Source organism: Bos indicus x Bos taurus, chromosome X (assembly GCF_003369695.1).
Source record: "Bos indicus x Bos taurus breed Angus x Brahman F1 hybrid chromosome X, Bos_hybrid_MaternalHap_v2.0, whole genome shotgun sequence".
Lineage (NCBI taxonomy): Eukaryota > Metazoa > Chordata > Mammalia > Artiodactyla > Bovidae > Bos > Bos indicus x Bos taurus.
Window position 1 is genome coordinate 260,500 of NC_040105.1, and position 15,663 is coordinate 276,162.

A 15,663-nucleotide genomic window follows, 5' to 3' on the forward strand; every position below is an offset into this window, starting at 1 on the left:
ACGGGGAAGGGGTTCAGGGGACATCTGGCTCCTCACTCCCGAAAAGTGAGAGGGTTTGCTCATCAAGCGAAACTGATTTTATGAAAATCTTATCACAGGCACGGCCTTGGGACTGACGGAAGCAGCTGGTTGGATGGCTTCCTTCCTCCCAGGACGGGTTATTTTGGAACCAAGTGTCGACTGGGAATCAAATATGGAAATCAAAATTGGGAAGGGGGTGACTTTAACTCTCTCTTGGACTCGAGTTTTTGGATACCCAGGATCACCAGCTGGAGGAGACCCCTGGGAACCGCCTGACCCTAACTCCCAGCAAGTTCCCTCTTGGGTGGGGTTCAAGGTTCCAGGGATGGGGGGCGGCCCTGTTTGGGGGCCTGGGACTTCTCACCCCCTGTTCCCTGCAAGTGAAACTCGGGCCTTGTAAGACCCAGCTACTGTGTGCCCCCCAGAGGAGGCTGGGTCCCCAGGTTGGCCGCGAAGGTCAGGGAGGAGGGGCGCAGGCTGCAGGCCAGGTGTCCCTGGGGAACCAGCCTCCTCACCTGAGGCCTGGAAGAGCTACCCTCCCCTCGGAAGCCTCCAGAAAGAGGCTCAAGCGGAGGGCCCCGGCCGCTTTGACCCCACTTCCGCGCCTGTCAGTCCACTGTTTCCAGCAAATACCGAGTTCCCTGGTGGGCGGGCCGGGCCCCCGACCGGGCAAACCTGGAGGACGCTCGCAGTGGACCAAGGGACCGCGGGGGCAGACCTGGGGCGCGCGACGCGCCTGCGGCCAGGACTCGGAGCTCCTGGGGCCGCCCCGCGCCCCGACCCCGCGCGCCCCCTCCAGCTCCGGCCGCGGCCTTCGGCGTCTCCCCCAACCCAGCGCAGACCCGCGAGGCGGCTGCATGTTTAATACATGACGGGTATTTGTACTTGTGTGTGATAGGCGCGCGCCTCCGCTTTGATGAGTGCGGCGGCGGTGACAAAGCCCTGTTTGTCAAGTTGCGAGCGCCGCTTTGCCTTTTCGCTTTTGAAGTCCGCGGGGGAGCAGGCCACGGGCCCCCCGCTCCCGCCCCGACTCCCCCCAAGTCCTTCCCACCCCCCAGCTCCGTCCGCCGCACGCGGGGCCGAGCCCACCCGGGGCCGCGCGCACGAGCGCCGGGCACAGCGATCCTGCAGGGTGGACCGAGGGCGCAGAGGACCGGACGGAAACCCGGGGGAGAGACTGAGGGGGCGAGGGAGGGCGGCGGCGGGGAGGAAGGGCCTCGGAAGGACGGGACGAAGGAGAGAAGGAAGCTCTGCTGTGTCTGCATTCCGTCCCCCTCTTTCCCGCCTTCCTGGCCTCCCACCCCCCAGGTCGAGGCACCCCCCGTGCGAACTCGACCTTGGCCCTGGGGCTTCACTTTCGTTCCCACCGACGGAAACGCTGGACGCCCAGGGCGCCCCGGATCCTGGGTTCTGGCTCATCGGCGCTTCGCAGGATGAGGAACTGACTCCAGAAAAATTGCAAAAGGAACTCCTCCAAAACCCGTAACACTCCCCCAACCCGCCTTCCACCCCCGTAACCCCTCGTCCCAACTCCCTGGCGGAGGGGAAGGGCGGGTGGAAGGGGCCGCCAGGAGACATGACAGAAAGCAAAAAAAAAAAAAAAAAAAATTTAAGCGGGGAGGGGGCAGAAAAGTCACTTTATTTGCGGACGGAATTTGCATTTTGGAGAACGGATAGCTTGTGTCGCTGCCATGGGTGCAAATGCATTTCGGATTGCAGTTGAGAAAAAGCGAATCCTTTTAAAGCACGTTATAGCGTTCCGAGAGAGGTAGGGTCTGGTCAGGAGAACCAAGACACAAGCAAAAAAAAAAAATAGATGTCTCCCCCCCGCCCCCAATAAATCTCTCAGACACCAGGCTGACAGCACGGCTTGAACAAGAAGGCTGCGTCGGTCCGGCGCCCCCAAGGACCGCTGTGTACGAACCGGTTCTCCCAGCGAGGGAGCCGCCGGCTTCTCCGCGTCTGGACTCGCGCGTCCCAGGCAGCCGAGGGCCGCAGGGTCCGTGTCCGGCCCCTCCGAGGTCTCCGAGCCGCTCTGCCCAGCCGCTGCCGCCGCCGCGGAGACTCGGACGCCCACGTTCGCCCTTCCTCGCTGTTTCGGGGTTCTCCAACTGTCCCCCCGATCAGGCCGCGCGCGCGCGCGCACACCCTCTCCGGGGGGAGATCCGGCGGGTCCAGCCACGCCGTGCCCAACCGCATCGCCAAGTTGGGAGTCCATTCTCCCCCGTGGGATGGCGCATCAGCGCCGCCGCCCCGGTGTCCCCTCGGTGGCGTCTCGGCGCGGCCACGCCCGGACGCCGCATCCCGCGGGGAACAGATTCGAGGCGCGAGGCTGCGGCGCTCCTCCCGGTACCGGGCCGCCGAGGACGTCTTCACCATCCCCAAAGTCCTCCTCGAGTTTCCTTTCCGCCGGCCATTGCGAGAACACGGATACCTGTTCGCGGCGCTGAGTCTTTGCGCCCCTGCGCGCGCGCGCTCTCTCTCCATATCGGTCTCTCTCTCTCCCTTCAAAAACGTGATCTTTACCGCTTCACACCAAGGTGCCACAGACGCCAAACAGTGATGAAATCAAAAGAAAACCAATTGCCGGACTGGAGGTGGGGGAGAGATAGCGCCTCCGCGTGCGCCCGCCGCCGAGCCGCGAGGTGTAATTGCTGCAGACAGAGAGCGTTGGGGGTTGGGCGCAGAGGTAGCCGCGTATAAATAGTGAGATCTCAAATTGAAAGGCATAAATAACAGCAGGAGGGACCTGCCTTCACACGGACGGTCCTCTCCGCGCGCGGGAGGCGTGCGGACCACAGCCCGGCTCCTCGCCAGCCCCGCGGACCCCCGCGGCCCCCCCCCGTTCCCACCCCCACACCCCCAGGCAGCCATGGAAGAACTCACGGCTTTTGTATCCAAATCTTTTGACCAGAAAAGCAAAGACGGCAGCGGCGGCGGCAGCGGCGGCGGCGGCGGCGGCAAGAAAGAGTCCATCACGTACAGGGAAGTTTTGGAGAGCGGACTGGCGCGCTCGCGGGAGCTGGGGGTCTCGGAGTCCAACCTCCACGACATAACGGAGGCCGGCGGCCACTGCCCGGTGCATCTCTTTAAGGACCACGTGGACACCGAGAAGGACAAACTGAAGGAGTTCGGTTCGGGGAGGGCGGCGGAAGGTAAGCCGGGCCGGACGCAGGCTCCGGGAGGGGCCCGGAGCTTCCCGTGGCCACCGAGCCCGGCCGTCCGGCGTCTCGCTCTGCGCTGCGCGGAGGCCCCGGGGAGGGGGCGCCGCAAGGGGCTCTTCGTTTCGCCCCCAAAAAGCTGAACGTGACAGCCACGGCTCGGACGCAGAAGGGCCCCGGCCGCCACCCGTCGCCAGGCTTTTCATAAGAAAGAAACCGGCCGGAGAACCGAGGAGGCAGGGGCGGATGGAGGCCCTGGATCCGAGGGCGGGCAGCGGCCCGGGGTCCGCGCGCACCGCGTCCCCTGGGGGCTTTGGTATTGGGTGCCAGCGGGCCCTTTCCCCGGATGGAGAGCGAGCCGGGTGTTTGGGCTTACCAAGGCCGGTCGAGGGTAAGGCTGGCGGCCGCGCGCCCGTGTGCCCGCTGGGGTGTCTGTGTGTCCCGGGACGGGCCCCGGTGCTCTCTCCAGGCGCCAGTCGCCTGCCCGCTTCCCCCGCTAGAAATGGGCCGCGTGGGGGACCGCGCCGGCAGGCAGGCGTCGGCCCCTTCCTTCGCCTCTCAGCCCCGGGCCCTCGTAGGCAGAACTTTGCCTTGATGTTGGCTGCCGCGGGGCCCGTGAAATTAAAACCAGCCCTGTGCCCGCAGGTGGTCAGGGTCTGTGCGGGGCAGAAGGGCCCGGGGAGGCTCGGGAACCTCTCTCGCGCGCGCGCGCGGCGGCCCAGACCCCGGCCGTCAGGGCGCCAGCGGGCCCTCCTGCAGGACCCCCATCCTGCGGCTTTTCCTGATATCTCCGAGGCGTTTCGGCGCTGTCCTTGACTGCAGAGGCGGCCAGGAGGGGAGGCTTGTTTACAAGGGTTTTCTCAGCGGGGTCGAGATGGTCCCCACCGGGGGCCGATTTCCATGCAAACAGGGCAGCCGGCAGCTATAAATCAGAGGAATAAAACTGGCTGGTTTCTCAGCGGGGAGCGTTTGAAAGCGTCCGAAGGTCTATATTTCTCATGACAAAGCGAGGAGAAACAGAAGCTTGCCATATGGGGCGTGGGTCCCCGTGTCTTCCTCTTGCAGTGTTGAGAGGGGTCGGCATTGGCGACCCCTGGAAGCCCGTCGATCCCACACTTCGCTGGGGAAGTCCCCGGACGCGGGGCTTCAAGGCTGGCCCAGACTGCCTTTGGAAACCTTGACCTTAGCGGAGGCAGAAGGCTGGCGGAGGCTTAGTCCGGATAAGCCCCCGACCCCGTGAGAGTCCGCGCAGCCTGAGTTGGGATCGTCTTACCTCTGGGGCTAACCCCTTGGCGAGGCCTCACGCACCTGGCCCTATAATTCCTACAAAGACGGTGTGCTTTGATGGAGACGCGGTTGTCTGCCGGCCAGAGTCCTGGTCAGGGCCTACTTTTAATTTACAGCGCCTGGTGACTGACCTCCCGGACCCCTTCACGGCTTCCCCCATCCTCCTTAAAGGCTGAGTTCCCCCTCTGCCTGCCTCGGCTCACCCCTGGACAGTCAGGACAGAAAAACCCTGGCATTCGGCACCTGGAAAGAGGGCAGAGCACAATCGAGGCCTTTTTATTTTCTATTTTAAATAGACAGGAAGAGAAAGACAGGGCTGTAAAAAGTAGAAGCAAGAAAAATCGCAGTTGCCCCTTTCTTGTCTGGCTCTGCAGACCGCCCCCCGAGAAGGGCCGAGCCCCCCTGGCTGAATTGGCAGAATGGAGGGGTAGGAGACGCCTGGGGTGTGGAGAGACACGGAGGTGTTGAGCGCCCGGATCGTGTGGAACCGCTGAGCCTGTGGTTTCTGCAGAGCCTGCCCTGGGTTCTGCAGAACTTTCAAGGCCAGCTTCTCATTCTGGGGTCAAGTCCCTGGGGTTCAGGCTTAAGACACCTGCAGGTCGAGTCAAGGCGGGGCTACCTCTGGGAAAGGATATTTTTCCCTGTGGTGGAGAAGTAGGCAATCCTTGGAAAGGCATTTGTCTCAGGAGGTGAGAGGGCACTGGGTGCCCAGTACCCAGGAGCCTTGAGGAGAGATGTTTCAGGACTCCAGTGCTAGAGAGCATCTTAGGAACCCCCGCTGGGGGACAGGCTGGTTTCACTGATTTTCCCCTGGCCCCACGGAGAATTTGAGTCTTTCCCCCTTTGCAAGTCTTCGGGCTCACGGCTGAGGGCTTCTGCAGTGCTTCTGGACTCTTTTCAGAAGTTGTGGAAGCCCAGACTCTTTGGAGAGAGTTTACGGAAAGCCACTGTCTTCTCCTTGACCCAGAGGGGACATCTAATGAGGGCGTTGGGAGACCTTTCTGCCTGCACCCCCATAGCCCCTATGATCCGAGAAAAAAAACACAAGGGCTGCTGAAATGTTGTTCACTCTTTGCAATCTCATGGACTGCAGCATGCCAGGCCTTCCTGTCCATCACCATCTCCCCGAGTTTGGAGTTTGCCCAAACTCATGTCCATGGAGTCGGTGATGCCATCCAAGCATCCCATCCTCTGTCGTCCCCTTCTCCTCCCGCCTTCAGTCTTTCAGCATTGGGTCTGTTGGCTTCCACCAACTCCACGACTGGGGAGCCAACTTTTATTTTCAGTCCTGAGTTTGGTGTGGGCCTGCATTTCCTGGAGGTGGAAAGGAGAGGCGTCTGGGTTTGAATCTGGTTGATCCTGACCTTACTGCCCCCTCCCCCAGCAAATACAGATGCTCCTGTAATTTTTGGACCGAAGAGAGTTTGCACTCCTGGCGTCCTGTTGGAGCCTGAGAATGTGTCCAAGAGTCGGAGGGGCAAAACAGGAAGTCAGGAACCTGTGTTCTTGGGGGAACCGCTAGACGCCTTCCTGTGTGCCTTAAGATATGGCTTTGCCTTCTTGGGGGGGCTTCCCTGGTGGCTCAGACAGTAAAGAATCCACCTGCAATGCCAGAGACCCGGATTTGATCCCTGGGTGGAGAGGATCCCCTGGAGGAAGGCATGGCAACCCACTCCAGTATTCTTGCCTGGAGAATCCCACGGACGGAGGAGCCTGGCGGCTCGCAAAGTCAGACAGGACTGAGCGACTGTTTTCTTTTCTTCTTTGCTTTGTTGATCAGAGGGAGATGAGGTCCGCCGATTGCCCGGCTCTGTTGTGACCTGGAGGAAGCTCTGGCCTGGCTGGAGCTGCCCCTGTCCTGCTGAGGTTGGTGGGGGGACAGGGGTTCTCCCTGGCCTGGACCCTTAGCCAGGCCTGCGCTCTCCCTGAGCTCTTCGCAGGAGCTCCCACCAGGGACCCCGTACTTGGGTGACTCTGCCTATGCGTGTTTGACTTAATAATATTTAACACCCCGTTCCCTTTCCAAAAAAAAAAAGAGAGAGAGAGGAAAGGGTGTGTGTTAGGTTCTGTCAATATGTCAACAGAGGCCAAGTGGATAATTGAGGGAACTGTTCGGAGATTAGGCCAAGATACACCAGCCGGGCTGGGATTCGGAGTCGTTACAAAAGAGCGCGTCTTGCCTGCGAGTTTGCTTTATCGGCTCCACGCAGCTGTGCGTCGGGGCGCGTTGTCCGCCGAGGCCCCGCGCCCCGTGGGCGCACCCAGTGTTCGGCCACGTCTAGCCAAAGCTTCCCGGCGCGCGGCCTGTTCGCCGCGCGCGGGGCCGGTGTTCCCAGCACTCAGGTCCGGCGGGCCGGCCCCGGGGAGGCGGAGGCCGGCGGAGGGGCTTTGCGCGGCCCCCGGGGGGGCCTGGGGAGCTCGGGCAGGGGCGCGTGGGGGGGACCTCAGCGCTGTGCCCTCGGCCGCCCATAGGTATCTACGACTGTAAGGACAAGCGCGACGACGTGAAGTCGGAGGACGAGGACGGGCAGACCAAGCTGAAGCAGCGGCGCAGCCGCACCAACTTCACGCTGGAGCAGCTCAACGAGCTGGAGCGGCTCTTCGACGAGACGCACTACCCCGACGCCTTCATGCGCGAGGAGCTCAGCCAACGCCTCGGGCTCTCCGAGGCGCGCGTGCAGGTGAGGCTCGCGGCCCCCGGAGCGCGCCCCCTCGGCCTTGGGGGCGCTTTCCAGGAGCGCGCGGAACCCCGGGGCTGGGGTGGGCGTTCGGAGGCTTCCCCGGGGCCTAGCTCGAGCCTTGCCTGGCACGCTCGCCCTTCTCGTCGAGCGCACAGGGTGGGTGACTGGGGGCGGGGGCTGGAGCTGGGCGTCCGGGGGCATCCCCGGGGTCTCGCGCGCGCCCTACCTGGCAGGCTCGCCCTCCGCATCTCGGTGACTGAGGCTCCTGCCCGCGCGGGGCCGGATTAGCCGGGGCGCCGGGCGGGGACCGGGGAGGGGGCGCGCAGGGGCGGCGACGCGGGCGCATGGAATTGGTGATGTCCCCATCTGGCGAGCCACCGGCTGCTGGGGGGTGGGGTGCGCCCGCACGTGCGCGGGGGAGGGGGCGCTCCCGGGTAGTTTTGTTGTCTTTTTTTTTTTTTTTTTAATCTCGGGTTGTTGTAAACGTGGAAGTGAAGCGGACGACTTTATTGATGGGGGAGGGTGGTGGAGACCCCCTTCCTGACGGGCCCCGCCTCTGCAGGCGCTGCCGACGGCCGGCCCTGCCAGTCCTGCTGGGCTTTTCCGTCGGCGTTGACGGTTCCGGGCAGGACAGCAGAGCCCGAGAGAAGGAAAAGAGGGTCACGGTCCCTGGGCTCCGGGGACTGGTTATTTAAATAAATGGAATTAATGCGGCCAACGGGGGGAGGGGACCGCGTGCAGCCGGGGCTTTGAAAGAACGGCTTTCTTGTAGCTGTAGGATCAACGTCTTTAAACACGACTGGGCTAAGATTGTACGCAGGAAACGAAAACACGGAACGGGTTTTAGAGACAGTGTTTTACAAAAGCTTTCATTTGGGGAGCGAGGGGGAAGGTGTTTGCATTCTGTGTCCTTCCCGTTTCCTCCCTGCCGCCGCGGTAACTGGGGTTTCTTAGGCGGGGATGCCGCAGTCCCCCAGCCTGTCCAGGACTCTCCGTGGCCTGACGCGGTGGTGCAGTCCGCGTCCCTGGGACCGCGGGCCGGCTGGCTCTGGGGACCTCGTCCCCGAGCCCATTTGTCCCGGCGTCTGTGGCCGAGGCGAGGAGGGGCGCGAGGCGGAGAGGGGGGGGACTCCTGGCCACCTTTCTCCGTCAAGATGGATGGGGCTGCCCTATATAAATTAATGAAAAGATTAAACTTTTGCTGAAGGGGACATCAACTTTTATGTCATTTCACAGCCTTTCTGCCCGGGATCTGTAATATCTCCCAGGCCTTGATGTACTGTTTCTATAAAAATAAATTACTTGTAATTTAATTCCACACTATTTCTTTCAGTAGTCTATTACTGAATAGCACCTTCGCAGGAGAGACCGAGTTGGCAGAAAATTGCTTCTTGGGTGGCTACAGATCTTGAGAAAAGCCCTGAAAAAAAAAAAAAAAAAGGTTCAGGGGGCGGATCGGAGGTGGGAAAATGAAAAAAGTGAGGCACAGGCCTATTGATCCAGAGTTGGATTAAAATGTAACGATTGTAAATAATAATAAAAATAAACATGGGGATATAAGAAATGAAATAATTTCCGATTGGCCACGGGGAGAAGCATCTTGTAATAAAGAGAAGGCAGAAAGTGGTCATAAAAACCAATTAGTTAAAACTCGGACCCTGCTGTGCCGAAGCCAGGAAAGGGGGGCGGGGGAAGGTGAACTCAAAAAGGAAGAGACGAAAATGCGCTATATTTTAATCCTGAGTCTGAACTGTTGGGTAATCCTTTTCGGTACAGGCTGTCCTGTGTTGTTAGAGGATAGTGTTTCAATTTAGAGTGGAAATTTGCTGTAAATAAATTGAAGACCCTTTGGAAGCTGGTCCTTATTAACCTTTTATTTTTAGTGCTGTACTGGAAAACTCATATCACCCAGCTGTCAGGGTTATAATCGAAAGTTATGAGACCACGGTGAGGCGCGGGCGGTAATTTAATTACGACAAATATCTTTGGGTTTATGGCGCAGAGCTAAATTAAATGTCATTATTCACTGTCTGTAATGGAAATCAAAAGGAAATCAGATTACAGCATTTGTGAGAGAAATCAGCGAGTGATCCTTAATGAAGAAATAACTGTCTAAAGCAGTGTCGCGTGCTTTACTTAGCATATTCAGGACTAATTGGAATTGATCGTGAATCACCCCAAGACTGATTTATTATCGCCGAACGCAGCGGCTAATTCATCACTTTTATTCTCCGTAATCTTATTTTTTTTCTTCTTCCCCCGTGCTGAAGGGAAAGTGAGTTTTCTTTCTTAGATTTAAATAGGATTCTGTTTTCGAGGAAAAAATGCCCTTGGTGGTGGTGGGGGGGTGGTGGTGGTGCAGAATTTTCGCATCTGGCTCCAAATTTTCACATCCTTTGCTGAGGATGGCCGGGTACCGGACCCCAAGGAGAAGGCGGTGTCCAGGAAGGGTCGGAAACCGAGAGCGGTCCCAGTCCCCAGCTGAGTGCAAGGCAGCGGCGATTTGGGGCGGATCATGGGTAGGGAAGGAATCGGAGTGCAGGCTTTGGAAATGCAATCAGGATTTGTGAATCTCCACACATCTTGAGAAGAGGCACGGTTTTGGAAAATTCTTTTTGGAGCAACGGGGCATTCAAATTTGCCAGGCTCCTTGCAGCGTGGTGGGGTGAGCTTTCCTACGCTTGGTGGGGGAGAAGTCAGTTCTGTTAGGACAGGCGGGTCCTAGAGGTCAGCCTTGGATGGAAAACGGGCCCTTAAAAGAGGCTGCGAGGGAAAGTTCAGGTGTCCTAGAGTCCAGGCTGTGGGAGTTGAGGTTTCCTGGGCAGGCTGGGAGACGGGAGCGGCCCCGGGCCCTGAGCTTGGAGCATCACAGGGTCCCCGACTTCCCCTGAGAGGTGGGGCGTGGTCCGAGTTATCCTGGAGCACCACAGAGGGGACAGGGTGAGAGAGGCTGGAGGGGGAGTTCTGGAGAAAGTCAGGAAGGAAAAAATCAAGTGCTGAGGAACCCAGATGGAGGGGAAGCCCTGGATTCCATCTGCATGGGCCTGTTTGGAGGAAGGGGGCAGTGAGTGTGGGGAGGACTGGATGGGGCATTGGGGGGGGGTGGGGCTTTACACCCCAATCTTGTCGTCAGGCCTCTGATACTCGTTTGCTTGGGTCTCAACACCCTTTCAGGAGACTCTGAGCCACTCCAGTTACATTTCCTGTACCTGAAATCCAGGGTCTGCATTTTGTGTGTGTGGGGGCTGGGGGGGTGGTGGTGGTGTGTGCACCAGTCTTTGGGAATCAAGAATGGTCATGACTCTGGGATGTGTAGCTGGGACCCTCCAGGCTTCCAAGGAGGTGGGGCGGATGCCTTGGAGGACTTGGAGGTTCCTGGACCCCAGAGCTTGATTAGAGAGGAGGCTGGTCAGGAGGTGGAAGGTCAAGTTGGACCAGTGGCCTGATGGGCTGGAGTGGGGGCTGCCGGCACAAAACGCTGTAACGTTCTCCACGGCCACCCAAGGACCTTCTTGGGCTTCCCTGGTGGCTCAGATGGTAAAGAATCCGCCTGCCAATGCAGGAGACCTGAGTTCGATGCCTGGGTGGGGAAGATCCCCTGGAGGAGGGCATGGCAACCCACTCCAGTATCCTTGCCTGGAGAATCCCAAGGACAGAGGAGCCTGGCGGGCTACAGTCCATGGGGTCACAGAGTCAGACAGGACTGAGCGACTAAGCACAGCAGAGAGGACCCCTGCTCGCTTTCAGTCCTGGATGCTAAGGCTCTAGTCCCACTTAGCTGAGGACACATGTCAGCAGCTCCAGGTGCCCAGTTGCGCTGAGGCTAAGGAGACAGGGGCAGGGGAGGGAGGCCTTGAGGGGGCCCACAGACAGCTTTTTTTGTGGGGGGGGCCGGGAACCCCAAGGGCCTTGCACAGCCTCTGGCGTTGTCTGGAAAGCAGGCTTTGCCTGCGCTCACGATGGGGGTGCACGTGTGTCCGCTCCACCCCAGGTTTGGTTCCAGAACCGGAGAGCCAAATGCCGCAAGCAGGAGAACCAGATGCACAAAGGTGGGTGCCGGGCGGTGGGGGCGGGGGAAGGGGGAGGGCCGAGGATGGGGGTGGGGGCGGCGGGGAGGGGGAGGGCCGAGAATGGAGGGGGGGAGGGGGAGGGCCGAGGATGGGTGGGGGCGGCGGGGAGGCCGCTGGGACGGTGAGGTGGGGGGAGGGCCGAGGGTGAGGGTGGGGGTGGGGGCGCGGGAGGCCACAGGGCGGAGGGTTCACTTCTCCTGTGCTCGCTCGCAGGCGTGATCCTGGGCACCGCCAGCCACCTGGACGCCTGCAGGGTGGCCCCCTACGTGAACATGGGTGCATTGAGGATGCCTTTCCAACAGGTAGCTCGGTTTTGTATTTTTACTTCTCCCCCCAGGGGAGCCGCCGCCTCCTCTAACCCGCCTGGGGGGAAGAAAGGGGAACCACTATTTCACAAGGGCGAGATTTATAAACCCATCGTGCTGCGCTGTGTGCATAGTGACACAATCCTGTCCGACTCTTTGCAACCCCATGGACTGCAGCACGCCAGGTCCGCTGTCCGTGGGATTTTTCCCAGGCAAGAACACTGGAGTGGGTTGTTGCCATGCCCTCTTCCAGGGGATCTTCCCCCGCCAGGAATCGAACCCGGGTCTCCTGCATTGCAGGCGAATTCTTTACCACTGAGTCACCAGGGAAGCCCTTTTAACCCGTTGGTGCTTATTAACATCACGCTATAAAAAAAACTCTGGAGAGTTCTGTTTGAGGGACGACTAGAACAGAAAGACACACTTTTTTTTTTTTTTTTACGAAAGTCAGAGGGGAAAATAAAAAATGCTCCCCACCCAGGAAGCGCCCACTCGCTCGGTGCCTGATCGGGGACGGAGGTGGTGTGTCTCCCATTCGTGCGTGAGGACATTTTTCTGCAGCCAGCCTGGCCTCTCTGCATCTCAGTGGCGCGGAGGGGGGAGTGATCCTGGCCCTTGCACCTCAAGAGTTGGGGGTGCGCGGAGGGGGGAGTCGAGCCCAGCTGCCAGCAGGGCAGGCAGTCCTGTGCAAGGAGGGGGGCAGGTGGGGACAGAGGCCCTCGGAGTCCAGGTGTTCCAGGGGCCGCCCCACCGCCCCTGGTCTGGAGCAGCCTCTGGTGGGCGGCGGGAGCAGCGTGGCGGGACCTGCGGGGGGAGCTGGGCTAGAGGGGGCGCCCCTGCTGCTGCGGGAGGGGGCGGGGCCCAGCGTGGGGGCGGGGGCATGCACGCTGGTGGACGGGCGTGGGGGGACCCAGCGTGGGGGTGGGAGCCCCAGCGTTGGGGGGGAGCGTGCACGCTGGTGGGCGGGCGTCAGGGGGATGGGGGCCCAGCGTGGGGGTGGGGGCCTGCACGCTGTGGGGGGTGGGGGGAGGGGCCCAGGGGGGTCCGGCATGGCGCGGCGGCGGCCCAGCATGGGGGGCGGGAGCGTGCACGCTGGGGGTTGTCTCTGCGCCTGTGGGTGCTGAGGGCCGCGAGGTCTGAGGGTCTGACCTGGCCTGCAGGGCTGTCTAGGCGTGACAGCGTGGGGGGCCGTCTCGCCATGGAGGATCGTTTAGGGGTGACACTGTGGTTTCGGCTGGGAACTCCCGTGGGGCTGAAGGCAGGGAGGGAGTCCGGGGCTGTGGGCCGGGGAAGGGTCGGCACCCTGCTCCCTCGGACCCCGCCCCCAACCTCCAGGGCGGGGCCCCTCGCCCCCCAGCATCCCTGCCCAGGCCTGTAACGGCTATTACAGGGCCCGCTGCCCAGGCGTGGCGTCAGCGTTGGGCCCTCTGAAATGAGACCACTGGGAGCTCGAACACTTGGCTGTGCTCTTTTTGGAAGTGGGTGGTCACTTCCTCCTCCTGACCCAGGGATCGAACCCTGGTCTTCTGCACTACAGGCAGATTCTTTACCATCTGAGCCACCAGGGAAGCCCATATAAGTTGGAACTTTGCTCTGCATTTTTTACAAAATGCTGTGGCTCAGACGGTAAACGGTCTTTTGGAAGATTCCCAGACTCTGGCCCATGGGAAGGGGGCTGTGTATGTGTGTGGGCCGCGGAGCGGGGTGGTGGGAGTGGTGGAGGCCTGAGCTATAGGCAGGACCCTGAGTCCAGGGGCGTGTCAGACCATCAGCTGAGGGTGGGGAGAGGAGGGGGTACCAGGTGTAGACACCCGGATGCTGAGGTGGGCCCGGGGATCTGTGCAGATCCCCCAGCTCCTTGGGGGTGGGAAAGCCCCCCTCCCCCAAACAGCCAGTGACTCCCATCCAGACATCAGGTGTCCAGAGAACAGTGGGTGGTGGTCCCCTGGTGGGGGGGGATGGTCCCCTAGTCTGGGGGGGTGGTCCTCCTGGCAGGACAGGCAACGACCCCCATCTGGACAGTGGGTGTCCAGAGGACAGTGGGTCGTGGTCTGCTGGTGGTGGTGGGGGGGGTGATCCCCTGGTGGGGTGGTGGTTCTTTGGTCTGGGGGGGTTTCCTCGGGTCAGGAAAGCACCCCTTAGAACAGGCAATGACCTCCATCCCGACACAGGGTGTCCACAGGACAGTTGGGTGGTGGTCCCCTTGTCTGGGGGGTGTCCTCGAGGCAGGAAAGCACCCCTTACAACAGGCAATGACCTTCATCCAGACACCGTGTGTCCACAGGACAGTTGGGTGGTGGTCCCCTGGTGGGTGGTCCCTTGGTTAAGGGTGGTGCCCTGGTCTGGGGAGGGGTCCTCGGGGCAGGAAAGCGCCCCTCCCCGCCCAGAACACGCAGTGACTCCCATCCGGACACACCGGGTGTCCGGAGGACCGTGGGAGGTGGTCCCCTGGTTTGGGGGGGTCCTCGGTGCAGGAGAGCGCTCCCCCCACTAGTCCTGACTGTGCGGCTCTCCCACCCCAGGTTCAGGCACAGCTACAGCTGGAAGGCGTGGCGCACGCGCACCCGCACCTCCACCCGCACCTGGCGGCACACGCGCCCTACCTGATGTTCCCGCCGCCGCCCTTCGGGCTGCCCATCGCCTCCCTGGCCGAGTCGGCCTCGGCCGCCGCCGTCGTGGCCGCCGCGGCGAAGAGCAACAGCAAAAACTCCAGTATCGCCGACCTAAGGCTGAAGGCGCGCAAGCACGCGGAGGCCCTGGGGCTCTGACCCGCCGGCCCGCCGCCCCGCGCGCGCCCCGGGCCCCGCCACCCCGTGCATCCCTCCGTCCGTCAGTCCGTCCGTCCGCGGCGTCCTGCACTCTACCCCTCCGCTCCCCGCACCGCCCCCCACTCTCCGCCTCGCCGGGCCGCACGGACACCTCGGAGCCAGGGAGCAGCGAACTCCCCGCGCCGGGGCCGCCCTGGGAGATCCCTCTCCACCCCCTGCAGGCCTCGGGAGGGGACATCGGGGAGCGCACGGCACCTCCAGGACCTCGCGGAGACCGTCGCGGGGGCGGGAAGAGCGAGCAGGGGACGGTTGGACCACCCCAACTCGGCCCCCTCTTCGGGCGGTCCGTGCGTCCTGGGACGACCCTCGGCCACTTGGAGCTGCCCTGCGACCTCTCCTGCGGCTGCCAGTTCCCACCCTGTGCATGCGGCCTGCGCCACACGCCTTTCCAAGATCTCAGTCTAGGAAACAGGAAAAAAAAAAAAAAAGGTCTGGGGCTGGTCTCCTCTGAAGATGCCAACGCTTGGATGCGCGCGGTTTTATTCACTGCCATGGACGGAAAAGTTTCATCCGAGGAGCTACGGGACGCGCCCCCTCCCGCCCCCCACCAACCCCAGTGTGGATTTCAGTGTGGACTCGGGCATCCGGAAGCAGGGACTCCCTCCTGGGCCGGCCCGCGCACCCACCGTCCCCCTACCCTTCGCCTGGAAGGTAGCAATAACGAAGCGCATTTGACACGGCCTGGCCAAGGTGATGCTGGTCACCGGGGACCTCAGGGTGTCACGTTGGGACCGACCCGGGGAGGGCCGGCGGCCTGAGCGCCCCCTGTCGTCCTGCCCGCGTTTGGCCCCGGCGCACCAGATTCAGGATTCCTTGGGCCGCACAACAGGCGACTTGATAACTTTCCCCCTCGAATGGACACTGGCTGTTCTGCAGAATTCAGATGCGGAAAGGACTTGCAATCTGGACAGAGGGGCACGGTGGTTTAAGGTATAATAATAATAACTGATGAAGCATCCACGCTAGGGACATGCAATGACGTGCAGGAAAGTGCAATATTGTAAATATTATAGATTTAAAAAAAAAGAAAGCTGTCCACTCTTGACCCTATCAGCTCCGGACTTTGAAGGGCATTACCTCCGCGCCCCCCACCACCACCTCTGCATGCTGCGGGGCCCAGTGCCAGGAAGACCGGGGTAGGAGGGGAGTGCTTGCGGGTGGTGGAAGTGAGTTGGGTGTGGCTTGAGATGAGAACCAGGATGGGGGTGGGGGGTGGGGGCGGGGGAGGGGCTGAGGGACGCCTCCTCCAGGCAGGCAGTTTTAAGAGAATTTTTTTTTTTTTTTTAAGGTGTGGGGCTTCCCTGGTGGCT

General features: G+C 61.3%; 1 protein-coding gene across 1 annotated transcript; it reads left to right on the plus strand.

The window, feature by feature from the left end:
- The first annotated feature begins 2,867 nt into the window (after positions 1–2,867).
- On the plus strand, positions 2,868–14,314 carry SHOX (short stature homeobox). Its single transcript, XM_027535045.1, has 5 exons — positions 2,868–3,176; positions 6,942–7,150; positions 11,142–11,199; positions 11,434–11,522; positions 14,048–14,314. The coding sequence occupies exons 1-5, from the start codon at positions 2,894–2,896 to the stop codon at positions 14,291–14,293; spliced, it is 885 nt and encodes a 294-aa protein (XP_027390846.1). The 5' UTR covers positions 2,868–2,893; the 3' UTR covers positions 14,294–14,314.
- Positions 14,315–15,663: the final 1,349 nt, after the last annotated feature.

Excerpts from the sequence above, each read along its gene's own strand:
- SHOX (XM_027535045.1), top strand. The coding sequence starts at position 2,894 with ATGGAAGAACTCACGGCTTTTGTATCCAAATCTTTTGACCAGAAAAGC. Across the intron at positions 3,177-6,941 it reads TTCGGGGAGGGCGGCGGAAG|GTATCTACGACTGTAAGGAC; the intron begins GTAAGCCGGGCC and ends GGCCGCCCATAG. Across the intron at positions 11,200-11,433 it reads GGAGAACCAGATGCACAAAG|GCGTGATCCTGGGCACCGCC; the intron begins GTGGGTGCCGGG and ends GCTCGCTCGCAG.